Source organism: Hemitrygon akajei, chromosome 4 (assembly GCF_048418815.1).
Source record: "Hemitrygon akajei chromosome 4, sHemAka1.3, whole genome shotgun sequence".
Classification (NCBI taxonomy): domain Eukaryota; kingdom Metazoa; phylum Chordata; class Chondrichthyes; order Myliobatiformes; family Dasyatidae; genus Hemitrygon; species Hemitrygon akajei.
In genome coordinates, this window is record NC_133127.1 from 190283009 (window position 1) to 190300469 (window position 17461).

Below are 17461 nucleotides of genomic sequence, written 5' to 3' on the forward strand. Positions count from 1 at the left end.
ATATGATTTGTGGGTGCACCAGGGTTTGGAGGAACATTGTTTCGTTTGGTTGTATATGTGTACATACAATGGTTTATTTTACAGGGAAGTGGCACCTTGGCTTGAACTGCAAAACCAGTGACGATCACTGTCACCATCCGGCACGTCACGGGTTTGACTACTTTTACGGCCTTCCGTTGACCAATCTGCGCAATTGCGGGCTCAACAGTGGCAACGTCATCATCGCAGGAACTCGAAGTATCACCAGTTTCACTCTCCAGCTTGTTACGGTGGGGCTTTTCACCCTGTTGCTCCTGGACTACTTGACCTCGGTGAAGGTACCTTGGGGAGCTCTGGGCTATGCCTTCCTGGTGGCCGCCATATTGCTTGGCATTATAGTGTTTTTCTTCACCCAGTTTCGCGACTTCAACTGCATCCTGATGCAAAACGAGAAGATAATTCAGCAGCCCTTTTCGTATGACAACCTGATGCAGAAATTGACCAATGAGGCCACAGACTTCCTGGAACGGTAAGAGATGTGAATCCAATTACCCATTTATTTGAAGGTATCTGATGGGGTGGCATGGTAACATAGAAGTTAGCATAACACTTATTACAGTGCCAACAAATGGAAGATAGCGTTGTTCCCTCTAAGGTGTGCGCATGTGTGCACACACATCTTCGCTGCTAGCGGAGAAAGGAATTTAAACTGTGCACAAAAGGTTGTCACCCTCTATCTCGTTGGCATGTTAAGTATATTTCTCAATCGTGCACAATCGCATTTCCTTTTCCGGTTTCTGATGTGGACAGTGTTGACAGTGTGGAGTCTGCAGATTTTAGAACCGGCTTATTTATACTGTTTTTATTGAAGGAATTATTGATTTTCTATGTCAAATTCCAAAGAAGCACGAAAGAACTGCTATCCTTGGAATAGCTTCAGGTTTGCTTCCAATTAAAAATTCAGTGCACACATGTTGTTGTCACTGGGCAAAAAACTGCACAGCACAAGATTTTTGCGCACACTCCTCTTTATAAATTAGAGAGAACATTGGAAGATAGGGGTTCAATTCCCGCCGCTGTCTGTAAGGAGTGTGCATGTTTTAGAGTCACCTCTAGAATGTTCACTCATTTTTAATGTCTTATGGTCTTAATAGTTTTGCACAAATACCAGAACTGTACCAGGCCTTGAATCAGGCTATACTATTGTGAAGTAGCATGAATTTGCTTTGTATTCCCTTTTAGTTTAGAAGATTGTGATGTTAGAATAGAAGACCAGAAGATATTGGAGCAGAATTAGGCCATTTGGCCCATTGAGTCTGCTCCACCATGGCTGATCCAATTTTCCTCTCAGCCCCAGTCTCCTGCCTTCTCCCCGTATCCCTCCATGTCCTGACCAATCAAGAATCTATCAACCTCTACTTTAAATATACATAAAGACTTGGCTCCCACAGCTGCCTGTGGCAAAGAATTCCACAGATTCACCACTCTCGTCTCCACATCCACTCTATCAAGGCCTTTTGCCATTTGATAGGTTTCAATGAGGAGAAGATGTTTCCTATGGTGGGAGAGTCTAACACCAGAGAACACAGCATCCGAATAGAGGGGCATCCTTTTAGAACGGAGATGAGGAGGGATTTCTTTAGCCAGAGTGTTCAATCTGTGGAATTCTTTGCCGTACAGGTCAAGTCTGAGAGGAAAATTCTGTGCCAGCCTCTCACAAACTCTAACCTGTACGTCTTTGGAATGTGGGAGGAAACTGGAGCACCCAGAGGAAAAACTCCATACAATTTAAAAGGGACTGTATGGGGGGGGGGGGGGGGGGCAACCTCTCCACTCAGTGTGGTGCGTAAATGAAATGAGCTACCAGAGGGAGTGTTTGAGGCAGGTCCAGTAGCATTTAACAGACACTTGGATAAGTAAGCGAATAGGAGGGGCTTGGAGGCTCTGAGCCAAATGCAGGCAAGTGGGACTAGCTTGGTGAGCACTATAGTCAGCACGGCTGAGTTGGGCCAAAGGGTCTGTTTCCGTGCTCTGTGACTCAAAGGATAGTGGGAGCAAAGACTATTAATATTTTTGCTACAGGACTGAATAGATTCTTGATAAGCATGTGTGTACAAGGGGGGGCAAAATCTGCAATGTTTTAAAACCTTGGCAGCCCCCAGCTTCACAACCTTCAACCCAATTCCAAAGAGTTAAGCCAGCAAGGAAGTCTTCAGATGAGGTGAGATTGGCCGAGCTTGGATTGTTTTCATTGGCAATGGGGGCTGCCACATGAACAGAGTTAATGTGTAAACAAGTTCAAAGCTCAAAAGAAATGTATTATCAAAGTACATATATGTCACCATATTCTACCCTAAGATTCATTTCTTGCGAGCATACTGAATAAATTCATAATGGAATAATAACCATAATAGAATCAATGAAAGACCGCACCAACTTGGGCGTTCAAACAGTGTGCAAAAGATTACAAACTGGTCTAATAAAAAATAAATGATATGTATTACTTATTTATTATTATTGAGAACATGAGGTTTAGAGTCCTTGAAAGTGAGTCCATAGGTTGTGGGAACAGTTCAGTAATGGGGCAAGTGAAGTTGTCCCCTCAGGTTCTGGAGCCTGATGGTTGAGGGGTAATGACTGTTCCTGAGGCTGGTGGTGTCGGCCCTGAGCCTCAAGTACCACCCTCCTGGTGGCAGCAGTGAGAAGAGAGCAAGGCCTGGGTGATGGAGTAGGAAGATAATGAAAATGGCAGAGAAAGCGAGAAGGTAGATGAATGAAGAGCGGCGCAGGCCGATAGACTTCTGTCGCCTACTCTTGCCATTCAATAAGGCAGTGATTGATATGACTGAAACCTCTACCTTGCATTCCTGTCTATCCCCATTAATCTTGCACCCCCTTACGTGTGTGTGTGTGTGTGTGTGTGTGTGTGTGTGTGTGTGTGTGTGTGTGTGTGTGTGTGTGTGTGTGTCTCTGTGTTTGTGAACGTGTGCGTGCGTGTGTGTGTATATGCTTACTTGCGTGCACGTAAATGTGTGTGGTCACTCATTCGAAGCTCAGGCTCGGACTTTCTAATGTTATTAAGTTACTGAGAATTATGGACTATATTGCTCCCACCAGCTGTATTGAGTCGATGCTGCCTAGCTCTAAACTTGCTACTTGTTACTTGTTCTTATCTGAAACTCAAGCCTTTTAATCAGTGAAGTAGCAGCTCCTCTTCTGCCACGCTCATCCTCGCCAACTCTTAACCACCCACACATTCACCAACATGAGAAACTAAACATGATGGAACTAGCAATAGCAGCACGAGATTCTGCCGATGCTGGAAATCCAGAGCAACACACACTAAGTGCTGGATGAACTCAGCAGGTCAGGCAGCGTCTATGGAAAGGAACATTTCTCTCTCCCCCATGAAGTCTTCCTGCCCCTTCTACCAATGAAGTCTTCCTGACCCCTCTCTCCTCCCATGAAGTCTTCCTGCTCCCTCTCTCTCCCCACTTAAAGTCTGCCTGCCCCGCCTCTCTCCCCATGATGTCTGCCTGCCCCCTCTCTCTCCCCCCCCCCCGAGGTCTCCCTGCCCCCTCTCTCCCCCCCTTGAGGTTTGCCTAATCCCTGTCTCTCCCCCTTGACGTCTCCTTGCTCCCCCACGCCCTCGAGGTCTCCCTGCCCCCTTCTTTCCTACCTCAGCTCCTCTGCTTCTTTTTGCTCTGTTAACTCTCTGCCTTGGTCTCATTAACTTCATCTCATCCCTTGTCCATGTATGTATCTTCTCTCAACCACCTCTCACCTTCTTTACCCTTGCTCTCGTCTCTTCTCCTTCACCCTACCGTATACCAGAGATACTGGTCAGTTCTCATTACAATTGGCCTGTTCTAGTGCCATCTGTGATCTCCACCCAGAGTGTTTCTGTCCGTTAACGGAGGACTTTCAGGCAGATGGGGCTCTGTGGTTGGCAACTCATCCAGGAGAAGGGAAACTGTGATCTCAAGCCTCCGCTGCCTTGTGGCTATACCCAATCAGGGGTAAGGCTACGGGACTAAACCCCAAGGAGAAGTATGGAGCTGAGTTCAATGTTGACTGCCAAATCCTGCGATGCTGCTGGTGCCACACTCCATCAGTCTCAGTCGTTCCTTTGGGTTCATCAACTGCGTGGAAGGGGAGCCCACTACATGGGCAACAGCCTTTTCTCCACGTTGTACTGCCCTGGCTTGCTTTTTACGCAGACAGCGAGGGTGCAACATCCATGGTTGAACCCGACCCACATAGGCCTCAATTAGTGCAGGACTGCAGTCAAAACATTTCTGTTCCTTAAGTATGAGTACTGGGAGGTGGGTTGGAAATAAGCTTCCACCAAAGGAGCAGGTGGTGGATGGTCGTATGAGCAGCTGGTGCATATCGCAAGTCTGGTTATGTGACTGCTGACACCAGGCAGACAATCTCTGAAGAGTATTAATCATAAAGACAATAATCGTCCATATCATACGACACGGCACATAATGAACAAGCAATTACGATTACAGAGACAAAAAGTCATGCAGCACGGAGTCGGGCCCTTCAGCCCAAAGATTCCCATTTTAGCTCGTCCCATTTGCCTGTGTTTGGCCTGTATCCCCCTCGATGTTTGCCATGCATGGAGTTAACTTTATTTATCACATGTACACTGAAGCATCGCTGTAACAGCAACTCGAACAAACCAGCACCAGTCACGGGGAGTTATCCTGTATGACTGATGCACCATCAATAACTCACTTTGAGATGTAAAAGCGAGGTATCGGCTTTTATTGACTGGAAGAAGGAACGAGCAGTGAGTGACCACCATACTACATCCTGGAGACTGAGAGCCGGGCTCAGACCTCCATCACCTTTATACAGGGGTCTGTGGGAGGAGCCACAGGAGCAGTCATCAGGGGGCGTGTCCAGACAGGTATATGTAGTTCACCACAATGACACGCCCTCTGATCAATCCAATAATAATGTTCCAGACGTTGAAGAAATGTATTTGATCCTTGGGCCGTGTGAGGCCACCCTCAGAGTGGAGGCGAAACACCTTGTATTCCATCTGGGTTCCCTCCGACCTGATGCCATAAATATCGATTTCTCGTTCCAGCAAACAAATACCGCACCCCTCCCACCCCTTCCCTTATTCCCCACTTTGCCTTTTACTTCTCACCTGTCTATTACTTTTCCCTGGGTCCCTCCTCCTTCCCTTTCTCGTATTGTCCACTCTCCTCTCCTCACAGATTTTTCTTCTCCAGACTTTGACCATTCTCACCCGCCTGGCTTCAGCTATCACCTTCCAGCTGGCCTCTTTTCCCCTCCCCTCGCCGTTTAATTCAGGCATCCTCCCCCTTCCCTCTCAGTCCTAAAGAAGGGTCTTGGCCCCAAATGTCGACTGTGTATTCATTTTGTTAGATGCTGCCTCACTTGTTGAGTTCCTCTAGCAGATGAACGACAGGTGGCATGGCTCCTTCAATTGCAAAACAATGCATTTCACTGTATGTTTCGATGTACATTGATAAGTAAAACTAGTCTTTGGTAAAGCTAATCTTTGATACCTATCTAAATCTCTTTTAGATGTTGTTATTGAATCTGACTCAACCTCTTCCTCTGGCAGCTCATTCTGTGTATATGCTATCATCTGGGTGTAAATTTTACCTCCCAGTCTTCTGTTAAATCTCTCCCCTTGCACCCTAAACCTATGCCTTCTGCTTCTTGATTCCATAACTACCCCATAGGATGATGTACACCTCTATAAGATTACCTCTTATCTAAGATGTCAGTGGATTTGCATTCAATGACTCTTCAAATCATGTTATGACAATAGACAATAGGTGCAGGAGTAGGCCATTTGGCCCTTTGAGCCAGCACCGCCATTCAATGTGATCATGGCTGATCATCCACAATCAGTAGCCCGTTCCTGCCTTCTCCCCATATCCCTTGACTCTGCTATCTTTAAGAGCTCTATCTAACTCTTTCTTGAAAGCATCCAGAGAATTGGCCTCCACTGCCTTCTGAGGCAGAGCATTCCATAGATCCACAACTCTCTGGATGAAAATGTTTTTCATGAACTCCGTTCTAAATGGCCTACCCCTTATTCTTAAACTGTGGCCTCTGGTTCTGGACTCCCCCACATCGGGAACATGTTCTCAATATTTAAAGTACAGATTGATAGGCTCTTGATTGGTAACAGAGTTAAAGGTTACAGGCAGAACACTGGACAATCGGGTTTTAAAAAAAAAGCCATGATTGAATGTGGAACAGTCTTGATGGACTGAATGGCCTAATTCAGCTCCTTTATCCAATAGGCTTATGGTATTTTTGTGCAGATTCAGATCCAAATTTATTTATCAGATGTACATTGAAACATACAGTGAAATGTGTCATCTACATTAACAACTGACACTCTCAAGGATGTGCTGGGGGCAGCCTGCAAGTGTTGCCACACATTCCAGCACCAATATAGCATACCCACAATGCTCAGGAGAACACAACAAAACAGGCCATAAGGCATGAGAGCAGAATTAGGCCATTCTGCCTGCTTTTCCTCACTATTCTGATTTATTATCCCCCTCAACCCCATTCTACTGCCTTTCCCTGTAACGTTTGATGCCCTGACTAATCAGGAACTTAATTTTGGAGTAAGTGAAAAGACTGGTACGACATCATGGGCCGAAGGCCTGTACTACGCTAGAATGTTCTACGTTCTATGTTGTAGTCAACCACCGCTCTTTGGAAAAAACAAACACAATCCAGATGGTTTATTGGCAAACAGCCAATTGTTCCTCATTCCTCTAAACTTCAACAAGTACAGGAAAACTATCTTTCTGGAAAAGAGAGTTGGGAATCCATAATTGGATTACAAATGGTTCAGCCATGACGTTATTACATGTAGGTACAGGCCACGGGGCTGAATGGCATCCAAGTTCAAGTTTAGTTGTCATTCAACCATACTCATGTGTACAGCTAAATGAAGTAGTGCCAAGGTGCAAGACTCGCATACAGTACGTATTGTTACGATAACAGATACAGGCACAACAATCTCATGCTGTGAAGCTCCATCACTATTCAGTAACACTTTAGTTGGGTAGAGCTTCAGGACTTGGTGTTTTTAATGTCCAGCAGTATCTTGCAATCCTAAGAAAGGCATAAAAACAAATCATTGCTCCATTGGTTGGACCCAAAACGGCTGCTAAGACAAAGCACAATGTCATCTTACTGGAAACCTGCTAGTTCGAATGTTTGTGTATATGTTCAGTCCTGGGCACGAGCTTGGCAAATTGATTTCCAATGCATCTTCACTGGTAGACCTCAGCTTTCTGAGTGTCTTGTCATCTTCAGGAGCTCCACCTTTCATCTGTGCACCTGGGCTTATAGATCATGCCTTCTTTAGACAGAATCTTAGCTTTCATGTCCACATCAAACAAGTTCCAGTTCGGATAGCCAGAGATTAAAGTTTTCCACCATTATTTCCACTGCTCTAGTTTTTTAAGTGGTGTTGATTCAAAGACGTGACTTCAGTGCAGTTGTTGGTTTGTTCACAACAGTTCCTGTTGCTAATGGTCAGATCCTGCCGATTAGAATCTGAGGCTTCAACACCTATTTGCTTTGAAGCTGATTTTACTTTGAAGTCTCTGTATTTCCTTACAAGCTGCAATAAGAAGCTTCTACTGATAACAGAACAAAATCTATCACACAAGGATGATTCTCCCTTTCTTGTTCTTTTCTCTTTCTCTCTTCTTATTTCCCTCTTATCCCTCCTTTCCCTCCCTCTCTTTCCATAACGCAATAAGATATAGGAGCAGAATTAGGCCATTTGTCCCATCGAGTCTTGCAGCATCATTTCAGCATGGCTGATCCATTGTTCCTCTCAACCCCTATCTCCTGGCTTCTTCCCGTATCCCTTCATGCCCCGACTAATCAAGAATCTATCAACCTCTGCCTTAAAAATAACCACTGACTTGGCCTTAATAACCTGTGACAACAGATTCCCCAGATTCACCACCATCTGATAAAGAAATTCATCCTTATCTCCGTCTTAAAAGGACATCCCTCTATTCTGACACTGTGTCCTCTGGTCTTAGACTCTCCCACCATAGGAAACCTCCTCTCCCCATCCACTCTACTGAGGCCTTTCAACATTCAGTAAATTTCAATGCAGCCACCCCTCATTAAAATACAGTTTCTAAACTGTAGTGATGATTAGGGTTTTGCCATTTGGTTCAAGAACTGAACCGTTGACGTAGCTGTTTATGAATCTGGTGGTGGGGAACTTCAAGCTTCTGTACCACCAGACCAATGGGAGCTGGCACAGCTACCTGTACTGCACCTTCTCTATAGCAGCACACTTTATTTTGCATTCTGTTATTGTTTTACATCATACAACCTCAATAAGACCATAAGACATAGGAACAGAATTAGGCCATTCAGCCCATCGCGTCTGCTCCGCCATTCCATCATGGCTGATCCCCTATTCCACTCAACTCCATACACCTGCCTTCTCACCATGTCCTTTGATGCCCTGACCCATCAGGGAATGATCAACTTCCACCTTGTATGTATGCACGGACTTTTCCTCCACCACAGCTTGTGGCAGAGCATTCCACCGATTTACTACTCTCTAGCTAAAAAAAAATCCTCTTTACCTCTGTTCTAAAGGGTTGCCCCTCAATTTTGAGGCTGTGCCCTCTAGTTCTGGATATCTCCACCATAGGAATCATCCTCTCCACATCCACATTCGCCCTATCTAGTCTTTTCAACATTTAGTAGGTTTCGATGAGATCCTCCTGCATTCTTCTAAATTCCCGTGAGTACTGGCCCAAAGCTGCCAGACGCTCCTTGTATGGTCCCAGAAACATCATCATGAACCTCCTCCAGACTCTCTCCAATGATAACACGTCCTTTCTGAGATGGGGAGCCCAAAACTGTTGACAGTACTCTTAAGTGCAGCCTGACTAGTGTCTTATAAAGGCTCAGCATTATCTCCTTGCTTTTATATTCTATTCCCCTTGAAATAAATGTCAACATTGCATTTGTTGTCTTTACCACAGACTCAACTTGTAAATTAACCTTCTGGGAGTCTAGCATGGGGACTCCCAAATCTCTCTGCACCTCTGATGTTTGAATTTTCTCCCCATTTTGATAATAGTCCGCACTATTGTTCCTTTTACCAAAGTGCGCTATCATACATTTCCCAACACTGCATTCTATCTGCCACTCTGTTGCCCATTCTTCCAATTTGTCTTAAGTCCAGCTGCAATCTCATTGCTTCCTCAGCACTACCTACCCCTCTGCCTATCTTCATATCATCTGCAAACTTTGCTACAAAGCCGTCAATTCCATTATCCAAATCATTGACAAGCAATGTGAAAAGTAGCAATTCCAATACTGACCCCTGACGAACACCGGCAACCCCTACTGGTCACCGGCAACCAACTAGAAAAGGCCCCTTTTATTCCCACTCGCTGCATCTTGCCTGTCAGCCATTCTGCTATCCATGCCATTATCTTTACTGCAACGCCATAGGAGTTTATCTTGTTAAGTAGCCTCATGTGTGGCACCTTATCAAGCACCTTCTGAAAATCCAAGTAAATGACCTCCACTGCCTCTCCTTTGTAGTTGATCTGCACAGAAAGTATGCAAGACAAACTTTTCATTGTACATGTGACAATAGTAAACCAATTCCATTTTAATTTGAATCTTTGATCAATGTTGCTTTAACAAACAACGTCTTCTGTAGATATAACCGATGGTGGGGAGGGATATGCTCGAAACCTGTTGGGCTGAGTCCAATACTTCTCCAGGCCATCACATTTCCTGTGTTTTCAATAAGATATAGGAACATAATTAAGCCATTCGGACCATTGTCTGCTCGGCCCTTCGTTTGAGGCTGATTTATTTTCCTTCTCAGCCTGCCTTCTCCCCATAATCTTTGACACCCTTACTAATTAATACCTATCAACCTCTGCTTTATAAATACCCAATGACTTGGCTTCCCCAATGAATTTGTGGCATCCATCGTATGTGGCAGGCATTTTATAATGTGCTCTTCTTCTACAGCAATTCAGACCATCCATTCCTGCTCTTCATGTCCTACCTACACGTCCATACAGCATTGTATGCCACCCCAGAATTTCGAGGGAAAAGCAAGCACGGTTTGTATGGGGACTGCGTGGAGGAGATGGACTGGAGTGTAGGTAGGTGTTCTGAACCATTCTATATTCTGCTAGTTTGTACTGCTTTGCTAATAAATCATTTGGATTGAGTTTGTTTTATCCAAAGAATGGTTTAAATTTAAGCATGGTAGTTGACTGTAATATAGAACGTTCTAAACGTTAAAAGGCCTGAACAGATTAGATATGGCAAAGTTATTTCCCATGGTAGGGGAGTCTAGGACAAGAGGGCACGACTTCAGGATTGAAGGACTTCCATTTAGAACAGAGATGCGGAGAAATTACTTTATCCAGAGGGTGGTGAATCTGTGGAATTTGTTGCCACGAGCGGCTGTGGAGGCCAAGTCATTGGGTGTATTTAAGGCAGAGATTGATAGGAATCTGAGTAGCCAGGGCATCAAAGGTTATGGTGAGAAGGCAAGGGAGTGGGACTAAATGGGAGAATGGATCAGCTCATGGTAAAATGGTGGAGCAGACTCGATGGGCCGAATGGCCGACTTCTGATCCTTTGTCTTATGGTCATAATCTTATAAAACATAGAGCATTCTAGCATAGTACAGGCCCTTCAGCCCATGATGTCGTACCAATCATTTAACTTCAAAATTAATCTCATCCTTCTCACCACACAGCCCTCCATTTTCTTTCATCCATGTGCTTATTAGTCTCTTTGAACGCCCTAATGCCTTTTCCAACACCCCTGGCAGATCGTTCCATGTACCCCCCTCTCTCTGTGTAAAAATAAAACTCACCTCTGACATCTCGCTCTGCTTTCCTCCAATCTCTTTGAGAGTATTTTCTCATGTTTTGGCCATTGCATCCCAGGGAGAAAAGTGCTGGCTCTCCACTCTATCAATACCTCTTTTCATTTGCACACCTCCAACAAATCTTTTGCTTCAAAGGGAAAAGCTCCAGCTTGCTCAACCTTTCCTCATAAGGCACATTCTCTAATCGAGGAAGCATCCCGGTGAATGGATATTAAGATATTCAGCGGTAGAGTTAATGAATCTGTCAGTATTTTACTGCAGTGCAGTAGGCCATCTCAAGGAACACCTGCTCAGATGACAATTCAAGTCCTGTTCACATGAAGCCTATCATATGGGCAACTGTCTGAAAAATATCACACGATCCAATTCACACCACCACTCCTCTGACATCCCTCCTGTACCTTCCTCCAATTATGTCCCCTCGTATTAGCCGTTTCCACCTGGGAAACGGGCACTGGCTTTCCAATCTATCAATGCTTCGTATTATTTCAAGTGAAAAGTTCAAATTAAACTTATTATCAAAATGCATATATGTCACCATATACAAACCTGCGATTCATTTACGGACATTCTTAATAAATCCAATAACCATAATAGAATCAATGAAAGACTGTACCAACAGGGTGGACGACCAGTGAGCAAGTATAACATTAAAGGAAAAAAGTAATAAAAATAATAAATTAATAATGAATAAATATTGAGAGCATGTGATGAAGCGTCCTTGAAAGTGAGTCCATTGGTTGTGAGAACAGTTCAGTGAAGGGGTGAGTGAAGTTATCCCCTCTGGTTCAAGAGCCTGATGGTTAAGGGGTGATTACTGTTCCTCAACCTGGTAGTGTCAGTCAAGAGGCTCCCGTACCTTCTTCCTAATGGCAGCAGTGGGGAAAGAGCATGACCTGGGTGTTGGGGGTCCCTGATGATGGATGCTGCTTTCCTGTGACAGTGGTGAGGACGATTTTACGTATGATGGACTGGGCCATATCTACTACCTTTTGTTGGATTTGCCATTCAAGGGCGTTGGTGTTTCCAGGCCAGGCAGTGATGCAGCCATTCTGTCAAGTCACCTCTCATCCTCATCACTCCTAAGCTCACTCAGTCTTTCCTCATAAGAAATGCTCTCTATTCCAGGCAAAATCCTGGTAAACCTCCACTGCATTCTCCTAAACTTACACATCCTTTCTATAATCTGCAAGCAGGCAGGAAGTCACAAGACCATAACTAGAGAGATTGTGAAGTCAAGAATCCATCTTATTACACTGGGAGACCATTCAATAGTCTTAAAACAAAGTAATTGAGTCTGCTGGCACATGATTTCAGGCTTTTTTAAAACATTTTTCCCAATAGGAGGCAGGATAAAAGAGGATTTCCTGGTGGATGGATCTTTGCTCACATTGGCTGCTTCACCGAGGCCCTGGGAAATGTCATCAAATCCATAGAGGGGAGGTTGGTTTCCAAAGCGTGCTGAACTGTATCCATAAGTTTCTTAAGATCCTAAAACACAGGAGCAGAATTAGGCCATTCTCCTTCGTCATTCCATCATGGTTTATTTATTTTCCCTCCCAACCCCACTCTTCTACATTCTCCCTGTAACCTTTGGCACCCTTGCTAATCGAGAACCTGTTAACCTCTGCTTTAAATATACCCAATGACTTGGCCTCCATAGCCACCGAAGGCAATGAATTCAATGGATTCACTGCCTTTAGCTAAAGAATTTCCTCCTTATTTCTGTTTTTATTCTGAGGCTGTGCCCTCTGGTCCTAGACTCCCTCAGTATAAGGAACATCCTCTCCGCATCAACTCTATCTAGGTCTTTCAATATTTGATAGGTGTCAATGAAATCCCCCCCTACAGTCTTCTAAACTTCAGCGAGTAAAGCCCAAGAGCCATCAAACGCTCCTCATTTTGTTAACCCTTTCATTCCTGGGATCATTCTCCTACACCTCCTCTGGGCCCTCTCCATTGCCAGCACATCCTTTCTTAAATAAGGGACCCAAAACTGCCCACAATACTCCAAGTGCGGTGTGGCCAATGCCTTGTAAAGCCTCAACTTGTGGTTGACCAATGCACTGAAAGTTGTTAAATTAGATCATGCTCCCGAGCCGTGTCCGTGTGTTCCGATGAGAACGAAAGTTCAGCTCCACAGAATACGTGACGTCAAGATCTCTGCTTTTAATCAAAGTCTCCTCAGCAGCAAGGGAATGTATTTGTGTTGTTTGCTGAGCAATTGGTTTGAACCAGCCACTTTGTACGTATAAGGCCTCAAAATCAATTTTTCTTAAGAGTGGCATACAGCAGTGAAACGCATACAGAACATGATCTATCCAGAATGGACCTCTCATGTCTAATGGTTATCTCTGTACAAAATAAAATCAGATGGTTACTTTTCAGCTAGATGTTACTTGAGAGGTTGAAATCACGAGAAACAGTTACAAATGTTTTAATAAGCTGGAGTTGATAAAGTTCCAGTGTTCAAGTGGTATATTCATAGGTTGCACACATGAGAAAATTATGCAGATGCTGGAAATCCAGAGTAACACGCACAGGATGCTGCAGGGACCCAGGCAGCATCTATGAAAATGAATAAGCAGTCAACGTTCAGGGTCGAGACCCTTCATCAGGACTGGAAAGGAAGGGGAGAAGTCAGAGTAAGAAGGTGGGGAGGGGAGGAAGAAGTACAAGGTCGTAGGTGAAAGATGAAACCGGGAAAAGGGGACGGGTGAAGTGAAGAGCTGGGAAGTTGATTGGTGGGAAAGATAAAGGGCTGATATGAGAGGACAGAAGACCATGGAAGAAAGGAAACAGGGAGAAGCACCAGAGGGAGGTGATGGGCAGGCAAGGGGATAAGGTGAGAGGGGGAAGCAGGAATGTGGAATGGTGAAGGCAATGGGGGGACAATCACCAGAAGTTCAAGAAATCGATGTCATGCCATTAGGTTGGAGGTGACCCAGATGGAATACAAGATGTTGCTCCTCCTAACTGAATGTGGCCCCATCATGGCAGTGGAGGATTGACATGTCAGAATAGGAATGGGAAGTAGGAATGAAATGGCTGGCCATCGGGAGATCCTGCTTTTCTGACAGAGTGTAGGTGCTCGGCAAAGCAATCTCCCAATCGATGTCGGGGTCTCACCGACATACATGAGGTCAGATTGGAAGCACTGGATACAGTGGATGACCCCCACAGACTCAGCGGTGAAGTGTCGCCTCACCTGGAAGGTCTGTTTAGGGCCCTGAATGGTAGTGAGGGAGGAGGTGTGGGGCAGGTGAGGCATTTGTTCCGCTTGCAAGGGTAAGTGCCAGGAGGGAGATCAGTGGGGAGGGACGAATTGACAAGGAAGTCACATAGGCTCATCTATTTTTGTGCAACTAATCCACCTCATCAGTCGGGCTTGGACTGAAAAATGCAATCCTTACTTCCTCTTCCAAAAAAGAGCTATGCAGAGATTTATTCAGTGGTTAAGAGTTGAGTTGGCTAAAGCACTCAACATTTAGTGATTTTCTCTTTTAATTGCTAAGAGAAAGTGGTGGTTCATATAGGTTTCAGATTCTGATTCCTATTCCTTTATTTATCATATCTACATCAAAATATGCAGCGAAATATGTCATTTGCATTAACAGCCAACGCAACCTTAGGATGGGCTGGGGGCAGCCTACAACTGGTGACACACATTTCAGTACCAACATAACAAAACATGAGAAAATCTTTTGATGCAAGAAATCCAAAGCAGCAGACACAAAATGCTGGAGGAATTCAGCAGGTCAGGCAGCATCTATGGAAAAGAGTAAACAGTCGACGTTTCGGGCCGAGACCTTTTTTTCCAGGGCTGAAGGGAAGATTTAAACTTTAGGGTAGGCATCCCTTAAGGAGGCTTCGCAGTGGTGTGGTAAATCACAAACACAGGGAAATCTCCAGATGCTGGAAATTCGAAGCAACACACAAAATACTGGAGCAACTCAGCAGGTCAGGCAGTATCCAATGAAAAGAGTGAATAGGTAATATTGTAGGCGGGTTTATCAATTAGCCTGAGTCACCATAAGATATAGGAGTGGAATTAGGCCATTTGGCCCATCAAGTCTGCTCCACCATTTCATCACAGCTGATCCATTTTCCCTCTTAGCCCCAATCTCCTGACTTCTCCCTGTAACCCTTCATGCCCTGACCAGTCAAGAATCTATCAATCTCTGCCTTAAATATACCCAAAAACTTGGCTTCCACAGCCGACTGCGGCAATGAATTCCACAAATTCACCACTCTCTGTCTAAAGAAATTCCTCCTCATCTCCATTTTAAATTGATGTCCCTCTATTCTGAGACTGTTCTCAGAACTTAGACACCCCACCATGGGAAAAATACTCTCCACGTACACTCTATCAAGGCCTTTCGACATTCGATAGGTTTCAGTGAGATCCCCAAAGCAGGGATGTTGTGAAAAAGTGAGACATTGAAACCAGGTTATGAACTTCTTAAAAGAGCTGGCACAGTGTAATGGGGGAAGGTATCAGAGGATAATAGGAGTCCAAGTTGGGAAATTACTCACTGAAAGCCAAAAATTTTATGGAACACACATATAAAAGACTCTTCAAAACTATTCAGCTTGGGCAGATTTTGATGTCTATAAGATATAGGAGCAGAATTAGGCCAGTCAGCCCATCGATTCCATCATGGCTGATTTATTATCCCTCTAAACCCCATTCACCTGCCTTCTCCCCGTAACCTTTGACACTCTTAATAATCCAGAACCAATCAACCTCTGCTTTAACCTCTGTCAACAAAGTGACAGAGTGGTTGGTGCATGGAATGCACTGCCTGGGTCAGTGGTGGAGGCAGATACACTAGTGAAGTTTAAGAGACTACTAGACAGGTATATGGAGGAATTTAAGGTGGAGGGTTATATGGGAGGCAGGGTTTAAGGGTTGGCACAACATTGTCGGTCGAATGGCCCGTACTGTGCTGTGTTGTTCTTTGTTCTTTTAACTTTCAGCGAATAACTTCATTCCCAGTATCTTTTATTAAAAAACCTATATTTTTGTGTTTGGTATTCAAGTTGATTACTATGGACATACAGTACTGTGCAAAAGTCTTGACCGCATATATATAGCTAGTGTGCCTAAGACCTTTGCACAGTACTGTAGTAATTTTATATATTGCTTTGTACTGCTGCCACAGAAAAAGAACAAATTTTATGACACATGTGAGTGATGATAAACTGATTCTAATAAGTGTCTCTTATGGACTGATAGTGGGAAGGGGGCAGGGAGAGGGGAATCACGGCTGGGAAAAGGGGAAGGGAGATGGAAGCACCAGAGAGACATTCTGTAATGATCTATAAACCAATTGTTTGGAATCTAATTACCTATAATTACCTTGCTCGGAGCCTTCAGACACCCACCTCTCCCCCATCCCCACCACCGCCCCGGCACTCCTTCTCTGCCACCTGTCCCTCACCCTCCCACAAGACTCCATCCTCACCATCCCCAACATCCTTTGCTCCTGCCAGATTTACAGACTCGCTTTCCGCTCCACGTTGACAATTACAGTACTGCGTCAAAGTGTTAAGCACCTTAGCTGTATATATGTGCCTAAGGCTTTTGCACAGTATTGTACATGCCCAGAGTATAAATGTCATGGAAATTAGCCTTTTTGCATCAGCAGCCCAGCATGTTACAAACAGGACAAATGCAAGTTGACATAAACTTAAATGAACATAAATTATACATAACTTAAAATGGTAAATTGGTTTATTATTGTCACATGTACTGACGTACAGTGAAAAAGTTTGTTTTACATTCTGTCCATACAGATCACTTCATTACAACAGTGCATTGAGATGGTACAAAGAAAAGCAATAACAGAATGCAGAATAAAGTCTTAACAATTACAGTGAAAGTACAGAACGACAGAATCAGAACCGGGTAGACTGTGAAGTCAGGAGTTCGTCTTATCATACTAGGGTTTGTGAATAAAACATGCAAGAGTTGCTTAACAACTGCCACAACTCTTTACTTCTGTTGCAAATATAGCAAAAGCAGTCACCTTACACTGATGTCATTACGACAGACACCATCTCTTAAAGTGAGCACAACATGATGGTGTTTGTGAATTATGTCTCTATTCTGAACCCTACACAATGCCCCCCCCTCGCCCAGAATTCACTAAAACCAGCATTGTGAGTCTGTCTGGAGCTTGTTTGAGCCGCCAGGCTCGGGTCCGGTATGCTTTGGTCGAAGTAAACATCTGGTGCCAACTGATTGGGGTGTGCTGACAGATGTCGAGATACAAGGGGTATGGTAATGTAAACATCCAGATCTTGCTGGGCTGCTTTAAGGCGACCCAGAGGTCTGACGTGAATTGGGAACCACGGTCGGAAAAAATATCAGGTGGGGTGACCAAACTGAGTGGCCCAGTGCCTCCAGTTTGCAGGCACTTTGGGGCCAGGGTTACCGGTCGAGACATTACACAAGAGTGAAAGCCCTGCTTCCCCAAATTTGAGGCCAGCCAACTGAAAAGAGCTTGTTTGCTGTTGTGAAATCTCTGGTCGTGTCTATTGACTACT

General features: G+C 44.5%; 1 protein-coding gene across 2 annotated transcripts in view; it reads left to right on the plus strand.

The window, feature by feature from the left end:
- The window catches only part of LOC140727047 (steryl-sulfatase-like), an 88319-nt gene that overhangs the window by 35006 nt on the left and 35852 nt on the right, over positions 1-17461 (plus strand). For both annotated transcript variants that reach the window (XM_073044240.1, XM_073044241.1), the window contains 2 exons: positions 85-508; positions 10033-10169. In XM_073044240.1, the coding sequence (XP_072900341.1) occupies positions 85-508; positions 10033-10169 (561 nt within the window). The remainder of the gene's footprint in view (positions 1-84; positions 509-10032; positions 10170-17461) is intronic.